This window comes from Etheostoma cragini, chromosome 9 (assembly GCF_013103735.1).
Source record: "Etheostoma cragini isolate CJK2018 chromosome 9, CSU_Ecrag_1.0, whole genome shotgun sequence".
NCBI classification, from domain to species: Eukaryota; Metazoa; Chordata; class Actinopteri; order Perciformes; family Percidae; genus Etheostoma; species Etheostoma cragini.
Window position 1 is genome coordinate 20,116,205 of NC_048415.1, and position 15,224 is coordinate 20,131,428.

Below are 15,224 nucleotides of genomic sequence, written 5' to 3' on the forward strand. Positions count from 1 at the left end.
ACACACACACACACACACACACACACACACACACACACACACACACACACACACACACACACACACACACACAAAATCGCCGATGTTCATGTTAAATTGGGCCAAAGCTTTAAATGAGGTGGTGAACGGATTAAAAAAGAATGAAATCCCTGTGGGTCCGAACCTTTGGATTTCCAGCTGTTCTGAACCGTTTCTTCTACTCTCGGCTCCATATCATGTCATTACGAGCCGGTGTTCTAATAATGGTGATCTGCTCCAGGCAGGCACAGTACTACAATGCTTACCAATGTTGCCACCTACTAACGTCAGGGAAGGCTGTAATCTTAGCTGCCAATGTTGGGAATTTCTTCCCAAATTTCAGATCACATTCCTGCTGGATAATGTCCTGTTGTGTAGTTTTTGGTTTATCTTTTTTGACGATTGAAAATGTTCCCAGTTGTGAATCTCGGTGGTAAGAACACTAACCTGCTGTTCCAAGTCCCCAGACAGTTCTGCTCCAAACGGGGCCATGATCTCTTTACTCATGAGCTGAAGAGGAAAATGTCACTAGGTTAATGGCTCACACAGACTCATTGGTATAGCTGCAAAGCCTCAACCAATTTTACCCGAACACAGCATACTGTCTTCCCTCCCTCAACAACTACTGCTGTTGAAGTCCCTTTAAGACACTTAAGCTGGAGTTACTCAAAAATGTACAACTGCCAAGCTTTTATGAATATCTTTTACATGTCTAATCTGAGTGAGGGAGACACTTGGTACTAAGACGGACTGACCTCCTGGATGGCTGTCATGACAACATGCTGCACAGACTCCTCCAAGGTCATGATGATCTGAATGTATTCTGTCAATAGAATGAGAGAGAGATTGATAAACTACACACATTAACTACATTGTTTATTATGTTTCAGCCCTTGTGTCCCACTTTCAAATGTAACACTGCCGCCATTGATATCCCAGCCAGGCTGCCCGATGGGCTCTGCCTTTGTCAGAGGCTTGGCAATAATTAAACATTGTTTAGCCAACAGGCCTTCACTTAATAGGATTGAATGAACAGTTCCCTTCCTATCTACTCCAAACAGCACCTATATACTGTAACTGTCCGATTGTGTCTAATTTGTGTACACAAACTGTGTGCAACACAGAAGCAGGTATTTACCTTGTTTGCGCTCACATCTGACAGCACAGCCCAATACGAGCTGCAGCAGCCTCCCCAGCTCCACGGAGTGTGAATGCTCTGCCACCAGGGACAGATCTGGCAAGGGGAAGTCAGAGATTTCCTGGGCCAAGACCTGATGGTATAGAGACAGATAAAAGTAAGTGAACTGCACTGATTTTAAAAACTCCACCTGTAAACACTTGCGTAGGCAGAGTTTTGACTAACATACAGCATGGTGTTTATCCAAATCATCCAATAACTGTGCAAACACAAGGAGGCTATTGTGTACATGACCACAACCTACCTCATTATAATAATCAATCACCATCTGAAGGATCTTCTTCAGGTTGTTCATCTGACATCACACACACAAGATTATACATTATAAACTTAGTTTATAGTCAAAGCGGGGACCAAGGGGATACACTCACAACAGAGATGTACTTGAAAGTGAAAATATGTCTTTTTCACACCAGATATTTCGACTAAAATGGAAAAAGGGAATTCAGGTTAGTATTTACACCTGTCAAAATGGGTTATGTGAAGGAGGTCTTTTGGGAGCAGACAGCAACAGGGAAATGGCCGCCAAACAGAGGGAGAGAGGAGGGCATTCATTTTATTTCTAAACCACCAAAACATTACATATAGCCAACATATATGGACCAACATACAGTACATGTACACATTTTACCAGAGAAGTCAGAGCGTGGGGTCAGCGTGCGGGCAAAGTCAGGAGCAACATCGGTGGGACAGGCAGGAGGTTACTGTTAAGGACTGTTTGGCAAAAGTCAGAGATGACAGCTAGGGATTAGGGAAGACACCACTGCTATGTACCTTCAGTCTCCAGTTATCCTCAACATCTGTTTTGATCCGACCCAGCCATCCATCAGTGAACCATGCTGGGTCTCTGCAGCACACAGAGGGGAACAACACTTCATCTACACATCACTTCCCAGTCAATTGTGTGCCGTTCAATGTCAGATTATTCTAGATATTATTGAATGTTGCGGTTTGCTTTCCTCATCCTTCTTTTATGTTTGCTAATAACATTTTAATAATTTCTAGAAGACAGGAGCATTCTTTTATGGTACGTGTAGAGTAACAGTGATGTAAAAAGCAACTCAGAAGTGTTTTTTCTTTGAAAAGTCTCACCACTCTTACTTAATATAACATGCTTTTCTTTCTACACTAGCTGTATCCCCAAAACAGCTGAAAGTTAGGTGTGTGTGTGTGTGTGTGTGTGTGTGTGTGTGTGTGTGTGTGTGTGTGTGTGTGTGTGTGTGTGTGTGTGTGTGTGCTCACATTTGATGCAGAGCTTGTGATATTGCCGCTCCAGTGGTCAGCTCTTCTACTGTTCTGCAAGGTGCAGGAGTGTTGAAGGTCTGCAGCTGAGAGGCACAAAACACAGCATCATTATGAGGTCTGGCCAACAATCCATGGAGAGTATAGGGAACAAAACATTGTTATAGATGTGGTGATATGCTGAAGCACACTGCAATATCCAGGTTATCAGTAGAGAGATTCTTCACAACACTGCAGATGTGCTGGCTCACATCCAAACAACTAAGAGGGAAGAATAATTAAAAGGAGAGAGGTGAAGATGTGAATAACTCAAGAATTGTTCTTGGCTAATATCCTGTTTCTCAAACAAGATCTGTACAACTGTGTTGCCCTGTACACACCTTACTGTTTCTGGTGATCTAAAAGCTACCAGTTTGAGATTCACTCCCATTAACTACTGAAAGTTTTAGTTTAGTTTTAATGAAACTTAATGAAGCTAGCATTAAAATGAAGTCCACTCTTTGGGGACAACTTTGGAAGCTATGTGTCTGATGTCCAGTGGTGGAATGTAATCAAGTACATTTACTCAAATCCTGTACAATTATGAGGTACTCGGATATTTCCATTTTATGGTACTTTATACTTCTAGTACTACATTTTGAATGAAGATATTGTAATTATTACTCCTCTACCATATTAATTAAACGTTTCTTTTGGGATTCAAAAATACTACTACTAATAATAATAATAATACATGATATACATTAATAACTTTAAATTTATTGTTATTTATTAAGCTAACCAGTATTATAGAACATGGCTGAAATCAGCACCATCTTCACCAGCTCCAACATTAGTGGTACACATGAATGACTAACTATTTATATTCTGGTAATATATTATCTGTTATGAGCCATTTTGCATAATAAGTACTTACTTTCGATACTTAACGTAAATGTTTAAGATGAGACTTTTTACTTTTATTTAGGTAACATTTGAAATACAGGAGTTGTAACAGAGCATTTTTACAAAGTAGAATTTATTTTATTTTCCTTAAATAAAAGACGTAAATACATCTTTGACCATTGCTGGGATCTAAACTTTGTGTTCCCTATTTGTTTTATTTGGGGGGGGGGGGGGGTTTACAATAAAAACTAGGATAGATTAATCTAACCTGTTATTAGCTAGTTGTAAAACAGCAATGATGTTCAACAAGATAACTGATGGGGCTTAGATGTAGTCGCAGGATTAAGATGTCAGATGAAACTGGCACGAGAACTAATTAGCCGATTATTAACCTAAGACAAACCGTGGATTCAAATCATGAAGAGGAACAGGTGCAGCGGCGCTAGCTAAATTATGGCATATTCTTTGGCTACATTTGATGAGTTAAGGTTAAAAAAATAGCGACATTCCACAAATATCTCCTGTTTAGCTAATTGGATTAGTTAGTAGGCTAATACTTATATCCGGGAAAATAACTAAAAGGACCTTGTTATCTTTGTGACTTTAACTGGTAACTTTAGCAATGTTTAATAGCCTGCAGTGCCTGCTTCGAGCTGCTCACTTAGCTAGCTAGCTAACGATACATGTCGTAGCTAACGTTACCGGTGGACTGACACAGTTGCAGCAGAGACTCTGCCTATGAAATGAATAACAGCTGCAACCGCAGCTTATTTTTGTAATAAAGATGTGCGGTTAGTCTATTTTTCTCACGACCATCTGCTCTCGTTCATATTCACCTAACATTAATGTTCTCTTGGCTATATAGTGTTTTTGCTGACACCCCCACCACCTACGTACAGGTAAACCAAATCGCTTCCTCCATGGTTTCCTTGTATCAGGCAACTCACTCCCATGACGCTAAAATAAAAAACAATTACAAATAAAATAAAAACTCACCCATATTGCGAGGCTCTCGGTCAGTAGCGTGTTATTTTCGTCCATTTGTTATTTTTTAGCTCCAAACTTAAGTATGTTCCTCCACTTGTCAAAGCCCTAATAACGCTCCTTACCTCTGCATTTGACCTCACCTGCTGCAAAGAGAGGTAGCTCTCTAACGACAATTGCGTATACTAAAGAGCCGCGACGGCTGTTCCGCCATAAAGTAACGTAAGATGTACGCGAAATCGCAAATGGCGCAGCTTCTTGGCGTTTTCTCAATTGCCGGCTGGAGTGGAGAAGAAGTGAGGGAGATACTAGCCGTATCCAATCAGTATTGGGATCTCTGACGATTGACAGCTGGTAAACCGCGCTGTAGCCAATCACTGAGCGTTATGTGTGTTAAACGTACGCCCCTATTATCTGCCCACAATCAAAACATTTATGATCAATGTGATTTTCAAAGGCTTATTGATGGATATATAATGTTGAGGAAATCCTTTAAAAAGCTATGGAACATAGTCAAACGTGTATGATTTAATCGGATTCCATCTGCTGTCAACCCGGTCAGTACGTAGGACTTTATCATCCCACATTTAGTTAACAAAGTCATGATATGCAAACTGCGCAATAGCGAAAGAAAACCATATAGTATGGAAACACAAATTCATAAAAATAAATTTGAGGCTACTTAGTTGTGCAAAAAAAATGCAAACGTGACAAACACCCCAAAAAGTTACATAAACAGCCACGATCAAATTATCAATTTCCAGAAATTTTGTTTTGCTCACACTACATCTACTCATGCGTCACCCTAGTACCAACAGTAAATAATGCACAGCCAGTTTTGCCAGTAATGCTTGAAGTTGAACACAAATGAAATGTTAATCCATTTTAGCCTTTATTCCATAGGCTATATATTAACTAGAAATAAAAAGTATGTTCTCTAATCACTCTTAAAGTTTGGCAGCATACCAGCATTCTCTGAATCATTTCTCATAATGTGCAATAAATCTTCTTACGGGATCCACTATATCTCACATGAGGGTGCGTGTTACTATAATTCAAAGGCTACAGTGTGTTATAAATACTGACTGCTTTTAGTCACGCCAAGATAACTGATCTCACATGTGTCACATGCTCTCTGAGCCCCAGTATGGAAAACTTCAAACAAAGCTTGTAGAAAAAGATTTACAAGATGAACTGATTACATCATTCTTTAGGGCAAACCACTACGTGATCATGCTGATATGTCACACAACTCTGAAATCAGGGTGTGTGTGGCATGAGACTGGACTTTACCCAAGTGGCCCGCAGGGGCGTCCTCAGGGCTGTATTTAACTGTCAGTAGGTGAGCACCTCTGTTTGTTCTCTCTTGATCACTGAGACCCTGACCCACACTGACTATTTTTAAATGACCTGGATGGGCCTGTGCAAATATTTGACATGGTGAGTTATGTGAAGATTATCACATCTTCACTCACTGTCAGATACAGATTTTTTTATCGAAGCACATTGATTTTTGACATTTTATTTGCTACTTTATTGTTGCACTTTTACTTTAAATCAATATTGGTATTGGTATGGTATTAGCTAAGAAATTGCAGAATACAGACTTCAACTCACACCTCCGGCGGAGCTTTTTGTGCATCCCTGTGGAAGCTGGGGGAATTAAACCTGAGTGGACAGTGTTCAAAGTTTCCATTGCTGAAGCTGTGGCGGGGAATTGTTCTCTTAGGGTCTTAGATGCCTCATGCAGGCGGTAACCCATGAACACCCTGGTGGACACAGGTGGTCAGGGACGCCGTCCGACTGAAGAAGGAGTTTTTCCGGGTTATGCAATCCCGAAGGGATCCAGAGGCAGTTGTACTGAAGTACTGAAGGGCCCGAAGGGCTGCAGCCCCTGCCGTGAAAGAGGCAAAGCAGCAGGTGTGGGAGAAGTTTGGAGAAGACATGGAGAAGGACTTTCGGTCGCCACCAAGGTGCTTCTGGAAAACCGTTCAGCAACTCCTCTATGGCAGAGGCAGAGCTGGAGGATGATGGGGGATTGTGGTCAATTTCCATGTTTGAAGTCGCTAAAGTAGTTAAATAACTCTACAGTGGAAAAGCCCCAGGGATTGAAGAGCTCCGTCCAGAACTGCTGAGAGCTCTGGGTGTGAAGGAGCTGTCTTGACTCCTAAGAAGTGGCAGACCGTGGTGGTGGTTAACCTCTTCAAAAAGGGGGACCAGAGGATGTGTGCCAATCACAGTGGTACACACTTCTCAGTCTCCCTGGTAAAGTCTACTCCAAGGTGCTAGAAAGGAGGGTTCGGCCAACAGTCAAACCTTTGGTTGAAGAGCAACAATCCGGATTCCGTCCTGGTCATGGAACAACGGATCAGATCTTCACTCTTGCAAGGATCCTGGAGGGAGCCTGGGAGTATGCCCAACCAGTCTACGTGTGTTTTGTGGATCTGGAGAAGGCGTATGACGGGGTCCCCCGGGAGATTCTGTGGGAGGTGCTGCAGGAGTATGGGGTGAGGTGGTCCCTTCTCAGGGCCATCTAATCTCTGTATGACCAAAGCAAGAGCTGTGTCCAGGTTCTAGTCGGACTCGTTTCATGTGAGGGTTGGCCTCCGCCAGGGCTGCACTTTGTCACCAATCGTGTTTGTAGTATTTATGGACAGGATATCGAGGCGTAGTCGGGGTGGGTAGGGGTTGCAGTTCAGTGGGCTGGTGATGTCATTGCTGCTTTTTAGAGACAATGTGGTCCTGAAGACATCATCGGCCTGTGAACTTCAACACTCCCTGGATCGGTTCGCAGCCGAGTGTGAAGCAGCTAAAATGAGGATCAGCGCCTCTAAATGTGAGGCCATGGTTCTCAGCAGGAAACCGATGGAGTGCCTTCTCCCGGTAGGGAACGAGTCCTTACCCCACATGAAGGAGTTTAAATACCTTGGGGTCTTGTTTGCAAGTGAGGGGACCATGGAGTGGAGAACCGGCACAGCGAGTGCGGTTTTACATTAAATTTATGGCACCGTTGTGACGAAATGAGAGCTAAACCAAAAGGCAAAGCTCTCAATCTACCGGTCAGTTTTCGTTCCTACCCTCACCTATGGTCATGAAGGCTGGGTCATGACTGAAAGAACGAAATCTAGGGTACAAGTGGCCGAAATGAGTTTTCCCAAGAGGGGGCCTGGCGTCTTCCTTTGAGATAGGGTGAGAAGCTCAGCCATCCGTGAGGAGCTCAGAGTAGAGCCGCTGCTCCTTCGCATCGAAAGGAGCTAGCTGAGGTGGTTTGGGCATCTGGTAAGGATGCCTCCTGGGCGCCTCCCTAGGGAGGTGTTCCAGGCACGTCCAGCTGGGAGGAGGCCTCGGGAAGAACCCAGGTCTAGGTGGAGGGATTACATCTCCAACCTGGCCTAGTAACTTTGGAAAGGGAAGTTTGGGGTTCCCTGCTGGAGCTGCTGCCCCCGTGACCCAATACTGGATAAGCGGATGAAGATGAAGATGATGATTGCAGAATACAGAAATCTACCTTTATACCACGGTGGAGCTATGCGAGTCCTTCTTTTTGCTGCTGGGTTGATTATCTTATGCTGAGGTGCCTCTCCATGACCCGTAGTGTAGAACAGTGTTAATGTCAAGGACATAGGCATGCATTTCACAACCAATGGTTTATGGCGAGAGTGGGATTATGTGAAGCAGGGCTGTTGTCAGAGTAAACTGTGGGTAAATGATTGGTGAGGTCAGCACTAACCTACTTAAACACAGCGTGGCTTTGATCTGGTGGCAAGTCAAATAACCCAAAACTTTGCCTCTGAGCAGACTGAAGGATGTGTCTTTTCTTTTTCATTCTTTTTTAGATGTAATGATTTGACTACGCAAACAAGTACATTGATGATCACAGTCTATTGTCTATTGCACGATTGTGTACAAACCACTGTTTTATTGATCTGACTGCATTTCTGCTCCCTTAAAGCAGGAAAACCCAGAGATCAGCTGACATTGGAGGTTGTAGTTGATCATTGACAGGCAACTCCAATTTATTTTGTACAGTGATGCTGCTAGGCAGCACTTCACTTCCTTCTAGGGAACTGTGACTACCTGTCAGCTGCTGTTTCTAGCTCTATCTAACCATGCACCCCTACCACAGCTCTCAGTCCAGGTGAGTCTCCTCATACTTTTGGCAGAATTGAAGGGTTTGTATACTATAACTTTACTTCTAAAATGGTTTAAGGGAAAATTTACATCTGATCTACAGTATAATCAACTAGATTGAAAACAGTGTAATATGACATGTTGAATTGTTTTTTGATCACTTTGTTTAACAGCTCCAAAACATATGACACTAACAAGTTTTAGACCAAAGCAAACCATAAAAAACAAGTTTGATCATGTGAAGTGTTTGCATGTATGATACATAAATTACAAGTATTATTGATCTACTTATCTGTTTCAATAATTGTTTTTATAAACTGATAACTGTAATCCCTGTGAATGTAATCTGATGACAAAAAACAGGTTGTTTAAGGTGCTGCCTGGGTTTTATGTGACTATTTACATTCTTTCTGACAATGATAGTTTTAACATTTCATCAAAAATATATATATACATTTTTTATTTTTTACAAATGAATACAGGTTCTGCTTTGGAATCCTTTGGGCATATTACAGTCCTTGTTGATGTAACATAGCATCTAATCTGTCTGTGTCAGAGCCTCAGCATCTGTCATCATCCCCAAATAGAAAAGAGCTGAGTGCAATATACCTTATCTCAAAATGGTTATGTCTGTGTCAGTATCTCCTCACTAGCAGATATGCAGTATTTACACCGTGTTTATCAATGTTGCCATGTTGCATCACGTTGCAGACTGGACCATCTCCTCCCTGAAGGTCCAGTTGGTCACGGCCACCTCGGGTCACCCACATCTCAGCGGCTGTATCCGCCCGGGCATTCAGCATCAACGTTAATAAGCCGCTACAAGGTGACACTGTAGTTTCACACACACACACACACACACACACACACACACACACACACACACACACACACTCACACACACACTCACACACACACACACTCACACACACACTCACACACACACATACACACACGCAAGTTGTTTTGCAGGTTCTTCTGTCTTCAGTTGTTGTTATTTCTGTATTTGCCTTTTTCAATGTCTTAGATTTTCATACTTTAAATATTATGTAAGGCAGTCCTGTTTAATGATTTTTTTCTTTCATTAGTGTTACAGTCTGGTGGAGAGAGTTGATGCCATCCAAATGATAATAAAATCACCGTTTACATGTCAGAATTGGCTTGATCAGAAATTCCCTTGGCATAATAATAGCTTCACAATGTAGCTATTATAATTCTTTGAACTTCTATGAAAGAGAGTGTCAGGAATGTAAAACTTTTTTTTCTGCCTCATATTTCCTTCTTCCTCCTTTTTTTCCATTTTTCCTATTTCCATCTTCTGGTTTCCCACCTCTCGTCTCCTAACTTTTGTCTCTGTGTGCTTCTCCTCTCTTCTCATCTCTTTAGGAATCTACACAGTCCTGTCCATCCACAAGCCGAGACTGGCATTGTCCAGTTTGCTTGCAGACGGCCAGCTTCCCAGTCCAGACGAACTGCGGCCATTTGTTCTGTGGTACGAGATTCAACACACACTCAACAGTATCAGAGCAGACAAGATTTGTTCTTTCATTCATGTTTTAGTTTACTCCTTCATCTATGAGACTGGATTCGTTCATTGTTAGTACTCTCACACTTGCTCACCTGTTGCATCATGTGTTTATATTGTTTCGTTCATTGGCTGATCAGTGGAGCATCAGTGTGTCTGGAGCGTTGAGGCATGTCTGTTTGACTTTCAATAATTAACTGTTGCCATGGTTTCCCAACTCTGCCTCTCTCAATTGACAAATTCTTCTTCACAAAACAGTTGTGCAAAGGTGAACTTCGAATCCAATTCAAGCCTTGAAGTTCAAATTCATATCTGATCATTTTACATTATCATCGCATTGTATTAAGTTGGGATAAAAATGTATTAGATAGTCTAATGTTTCTACTGCACCTGACACCAAAATATTAGGAGAGGTAAGGCAGCCTTATATTTATATATAGAGCACATTTCATACACAAGAGTTTAAAGTTTGATAAAAGAAAGATTGAAAAGTGGAACAAAGAAAGAAATGTATGTGACTTACTCACAAATTAGTCACAACTAGGGCAAAGAAAGCATGCTCAAATTATTACATTTCTAAGATGGGGCTATCATGAAGGAAAGAACAGCAAAAATAAAATAAAATGTTAAGGCTGTTAGAGTCTGAAAATATCTCAAGGTTGAGTGAATAAGATCAGGGTTATAAAGCAAGTGCTTTTTTTAGACATATAGATATTTATGTTCCAGCACATTGACCATGGAACCATTGTCTGTGGGTGTGACAAGACCAGCCAGCCTCACTGCTGCATAGCCTGCACATACAGCTGGCACTGGTTTGACTGGATCGGTACCTCCGTTTTTAGAAAACATTACATTTAATGGTTTGTAAATCATAACACTAACGTATTAATATACAAATGAACTACAGCAGTAATAGCAGTAACCTTCTATAGCTATATATATATATATAGCTATATATATAAGTTTTTCAACTGAGGAGCATAATGTGCTCCTTGGGGAAAGATAAGAGGTTGTGCCCTGTTCATACTAATCAAATAAACTGGTCATTGTGGTAAATTGTAGTCAGATGCAAAAGCCCCCTTCCCTTACTGCATTATATTCCATTTAATTGACATTTTTATTTTCTATTGTTACCTAAAGAATTTTGTAATTTACTTGACCTAATTAAGAAGTAAACTCCATTAACTTGTACTACAAAATGTATCAGAATGCAGGAAATTAAGTCTTGATGCTCAAAATTACATTGGGGAGGACACCCAGACCCCCCACTTCATATGTGCCGCCCTGCCACCCACCCACCTTGTTTTTGCTTCCAATGCCCATGTGTGGACACCTAGAACAGCGGGCGGGGTACTGTACCTGCCCCCCACTTACCTGGGTCTTACCCAGAGCCTTTTCTGTGGTTCTGTCTGTTATTATCAACAGTGGCAAATAAATTATGGTAGAATGATGCAATATTCAGTGGAGAAAGAAGTATGCAGGTCCTTTACTTACGAACAAGTAGTAATACCACACTGTAAAAATACATTGTTAGAAGTAAAAGTCCTGCATTGAATGTAAGTACCATCAGGTAAATTAAAGTATTAAAAGTAAAAGAAGGCAACTCAATGCAGAAAAATCCTCACATTTTAGAAACTGGAAACAATCAAATCCGTCAATGAAGTGATTGTTTAATCAGCTAACCATTTCAGCTGGACTTGTAGGCCTATTATACTAGGCTTTATTGTTGGGTAGTTTTATTTTTAATAAAGCATTGTATAAAGTATGTGTTTTGTGTGCACACATCATAATTTGTAATATAACTAGAAACTAAAGCTGTCAGATTAATGTAGTCGAGTAAAAAGTACAATATCTCTTTTGAAATTCTCTTTGAAATGTAGTGGAGTAGATGTAGAAAGTGACATGAAAAGGAAAGACTACAAGTACAAGTACCTCACATGTGTACTTAAAGGTCTCATGGCCTGAAAACTTCACTTCATGAGTTTTTTTAAAAACATTAATATGAGTTCCCCCAGCCTGTCTGTGGTACCCCAGTGGCTAGAAATTGCGATAGGTGTAAACCAAGCCCTGGGTTTCCTGCTCTGCTTTTGAGAAAATGAAAGCTCAGATGGGCCGATCTGGAATCTTGCTTGTTATGAGGTCATAAGGGGCAAGAAAACCTCCCCTTTCTCTGCTCTGCCCGCCCAGAGAATATGTCCTACCCATGAGAGAGAGACAACATGCCTTTCAAACAATCAAAGTGGCAGTTGGTCAATGCCACACCCCCAGCCTTGCCCCCCCTCTCTCCTCCTCAAAATCTACAGACTAATTGTGGGACTGGCTCTAGTGGCTGTAATTCTGCACCAAAGCTGAATTTTGGGAAAGAGACTTCAGATATGGTATTAGGGGACCACTAAAGTCTATATAAAAGAGACTTCAGATACAGTATTAGAGGACCACTAAGGTCTATATAAAAGAGACTTCAGATACAGTATTAGGGGACCACTAAGGTCTATATAAAAGAGACTTCAGATATGGTATAGGGGACCACTTAGGGCTGTATAAAAGCATCCAAAGAGCACCATGTCATGGGATCTTTAAGTTGATTACTTGAGTAAATGTACTCCGTTACATTTCACTACTGGCATTATGGTTTAAACTGTTCACTGTTAGATGTAAAAGTTTTGGTTTATGTGTTTGATGCTGCAGCTCCCTGTCTGATCACCTACTGGAGACATGGGTCCTGGTTGGATGCAATAAGCTGCCCTCTCTGCAGACAGAAGGTACCGTATGCATGATCCCATCAAAGCACAGTCTGAACAGTCACTTCAGAATGAGTGTGAACATGGAATAACATGTTTCTGATTTACAAGGTCAGCGTGCTGTGCAACCTATTTAAAGAGAGCCGGTTGGACCGCCAGTCAAAGGAAGTTCTTGGGGAAATCACAGACTACAACAAACGTTATTCTGGAGCCCCGCGAAGGGTCAGTACTCACTGACCTTATTAGAATTATACTATATATACTATTCTTAAAGGCTTTCTACAGTAGTTTTGCCCTTATTCTCCACCCTTTACCTGTCTGCAATGTGTCAGGTGGTGCAACTGTCTTTTACAACCTTGAATGTAACATCAGATCATGGAGAATGTGAGAATTTCTCCACCGTTTCCTCTGTTAACAGGTTTAGTAACAGGAATACCAGTTATGCAACTTTAAGGATTTATTGCCCTATACAACAACTAGTGCCAGACAATGGAGGTGTCTGGTTAACACACCTCCCATTGACACACACCTAGTTGCATTTAATTTGAAATACGGATTTCCCACATGGATCTCTTTCACACACTCTTTTGTAAAACATAAATAATAAATGAACAAAATGATGGGGCTGTTTACTAAAAAGTGGTGTTAAATGTTCCTGAAATTCAAAAGTCTGGCAGCAGAATTTTGAGTTTAACTAGATGTCAATTACCTTTTTTCACACTTTTCAAGAGTCACAAAATCAAAAACTCTGTTCACTACAACTAAATACAGGATATAACCTTATAAAAGGTTACATAGAGTGACAATGTATATGTGCAGTTTTCTTAAACATTCAAATTCTCCCTAATTATCATGTACTGTACAATCATATATTTTTGGAATATTCATATCCATAACCATGTTCATGTTTTCTTCTCTGACCTGTCTGCTCTTCTGCATACTGACCCCTCCAGGTAGCAGACTACCTATGTGACGCGCCCCTTCTCCTGCAGTTACTGGCCCGTGGCCTGGGAACCATGGGAGGACTCGTGTGTTTGTTTTTCTTCAGGGTGGCCCTGTGCTGTGTGGGAACCGTGCTGTCCATTTCCCACCCTCCTTTGGACCCGGTCTCCTCATCAGCAAATCCGCTGGAAACAGACCCCTCCCTGTGTGGACTGCTGGGGGTCCTAGATGACCTAGTGGTGGTCATCCTGCTCCTTATGTGCGTTATCAACATCAACCAGCAAATGGCGCCAGAGAGCAGAGGACGCTCTGCTAATGTTGCGTCACAAGGAGCAAGAGGTAATTCACTGTAGCCAGTTGGATAAGTGGATGCAAGAATATTGACAGTCGCGATGTTAGATGGCATCTGAGCCTCTCAGACTCCAGGCTTGTTTGAGTGTTTACGGAGTGTTTACAGAGCCTATGCAAGAGTGCTATCTAAAATACAATGTTATGCAGTGTGCTGGTTTAGCTGTGGTTACAAATTTGTATTCCTTAAGGCTTGACAGTGTGGCTTGGAGATATTTAATCCATATTAAATGATCAAAATAGTCAGTTTAAATTGCCATTTCCTCCTGTATATTTTAATTATAATCCATATTTTTAACCAGAAACAACTCTCCGTCATTTTTACTCCAAACTGGGCAGCAACTGTGCCAGTTTGTTTCAGCAACTGTGAGACAAGTATTCTTGTCACTAGTGAAATAATTGCACCTGTGTAAATACTTGATATTGTATGAATTCTGTGTTGCTGTAAAATTCATGTTTTGTGTAGAATAAAGTATATTTATTTACTTTGGTTATTTTATTATCCTACAATACACATGCTTCTGGTGATTTTTGTTATTATCTATCAGCAAATCCCAGCTCTTAGGAGAGCAACACTGATGTCAGCAGACCGGATTGGTACAGTTTTGTAAAATAGTGATTGTAAATTAGTGACGAGAATTAAACCTATAGTATGTATACAATGAGTCACCAAGAATCCACAATAGTCTCAGTCTAAATATCAGAGTATTACAGCAGGCATAGGTATGAATGCAGACAGACAAAGTAATGCAGTGAGTAAAAAGGTGTAGTACACAACTCAGTAATGTAACAGGCCTTACAGTTTCACTTGACTCACAACCCTAAAAAGACTAGAATACTACTTTGGCAGAGATGTTAACAGCGTAGTATCACTCTGTGTTGCTGCACCAGGCAACTGCGTTCTTGAACATGCGTAGCCAGGGTGAAGGGGTGAGAGAAGATCTGAAGTCCCTCGGGGCCCAGGGCGTCTGCCAGCCCAGGGTGCAGCGCTCCGGGTGGGGCATCATGGCCAGGTGCCTCCCGTCCCTAGAGCAGAGCCCCGCTATGCCCTGTGGGGAGCCGTTAGGGTTCAGAGGGTACACTTCAGTGGGATGACCCTGGTCGTCAAGGTAACGGACGGGGGCGAGCCCACCAGAGATTATCTGGTCCTGGGCCACAGAGCTACAAAATTGCATCAGACCTGTGAATGAAAAAAGGTGTGTGGGGGGGG

At 41.6% G+C, this 15,224-nt stretch overlaps 3 protein-coding genes across 7 annotated transcripts in view; 1 reads left to right on the forward strand and 2 right to left on the reverse strand.

Annotated features, from left to right (window-relative positions):
* hook1 (hook microtubule-tethering protein 1) overlaps positions 1-4,610 on the reverse strand; it is an 11,443-nt gene extending 6,833 nt beyond the window's left edge. For both annotated transcript variants that reach the window (XM_034881651.1, XM_034881652.1), the window contains exons 1-7: positions 4,340-4,610; positions 2,459-2,544; positions 1,991-2,063; positions 1,461-1,511; positions 1,157-1,289; positions 774-841; positions 466-528 (exon numbers count right to left, since the gene is read on the reverse strand). In XM_034881651.1, coding sequence (XP_034737542.1) covers positions 466-528; positions 774-841; positions 1,157-1,289; positions 1,461-1,511; positions 1,991-2,063; positions 2,459-2,544; positions 4,340-4,384 — 519 coding nt within the window. In that variant the 5' untranslated portion in view covers positions 4,385-4,610. The remainder of the gene's footprint in view (positions 1-465; positions 529-773; positions 842-1,156; positions 1,290-1,460; positions 1,512-1,990; positions 2,064-2,458; positions 2,545-4,339) is intronic.
* Positions 4,071-14,020, forward strand: LOC117950535 (E3 ubiquitin-protein ligase RNF170-like). 4 transcript variants are annotated; one of them, XM_034881664.1, is made up of 8 exons: positions 4,071-4,242; positions 5,542-5,669; positions 8,357-8,465; positions 9,170-9,284; positions 9,845-9,950; positions 12,672-12,745; positions 12,836-12,946; positions 13,678-14,020. In XM_034881664.1, exons 3-8 carry the CDS (start codon positions 8,437-8,439, stop codon positions 14,017-14,019), a joined length of 777 nt encoding a protein of 258 aa, XP_034737555.1. In that variant the 5' UTR covers positions 4,071-4,242; positions 5,542-5,669; positions 8,357-8,436; the 3' UTR covers position 14,020. The 4 variants fall into 4 exon arrangements, with proteins under 4 accessions (XP_034737555.1, XP_034737556.1, XP_034737557.1 ...); XM_034881665.1 differs by lacking the exon at positions 5,542-5,669 and having other exon boundaries at positions 4,231-4,242; XM_034881666.1 differs by lacking the exons at positions 4,071-4,242; positions 5,542-5,669 and having other exon boundaries at positions 8,077-8,465; positions 13,717-14,020.
* Positions 14,021-14,764: 744 nt separating this feature from the next.
* pfas (phosphoribosylformylglycinamidine synthase) overlaps positions 14,765-15,224 on the reverse strand; it is a 12,096-nt gene continuing 11,636 nt past the window's right edge. The window contains exon 26 of the mRNA XM_034882187.1: positions 14,765-15,194. Within this exon, the coding sequence (XP_034738078.1) occupies positions 14,884-15,194 (311 nt within the window). The 3' untranslated portion in view covers positions 14,765-14,883. The remainder of the gene's footprint in view (positions 15,195-15,224) is intronic.

What these genes read in the sequence shown, in the direction of transcription:
- LOC117950535 (XM_034881664.1), top strand. Translation starts at nt 8,437, where the DNA reads ATGCACCCCTACCACAGCTCTCAGTCCAG. An exon ending in GCCCTCTCTGCAGACAGAAG is followed by an intron (nt 12,746 to 12,835) that starts GTACCGTATGCA and finishes CTGATTTACAAG; the next exon opens with GTCAGCGTGCTGTGCAACCT. An exon ending in ATTCTGGAGCCCCGCGAAGG is followed by an intron (nt 12,947 to 13,677) that starts GTCAGTACTCAC and finishes TGACCCCTCCAG; the next exon opens with GTAGCAGACTACCTATGTGA.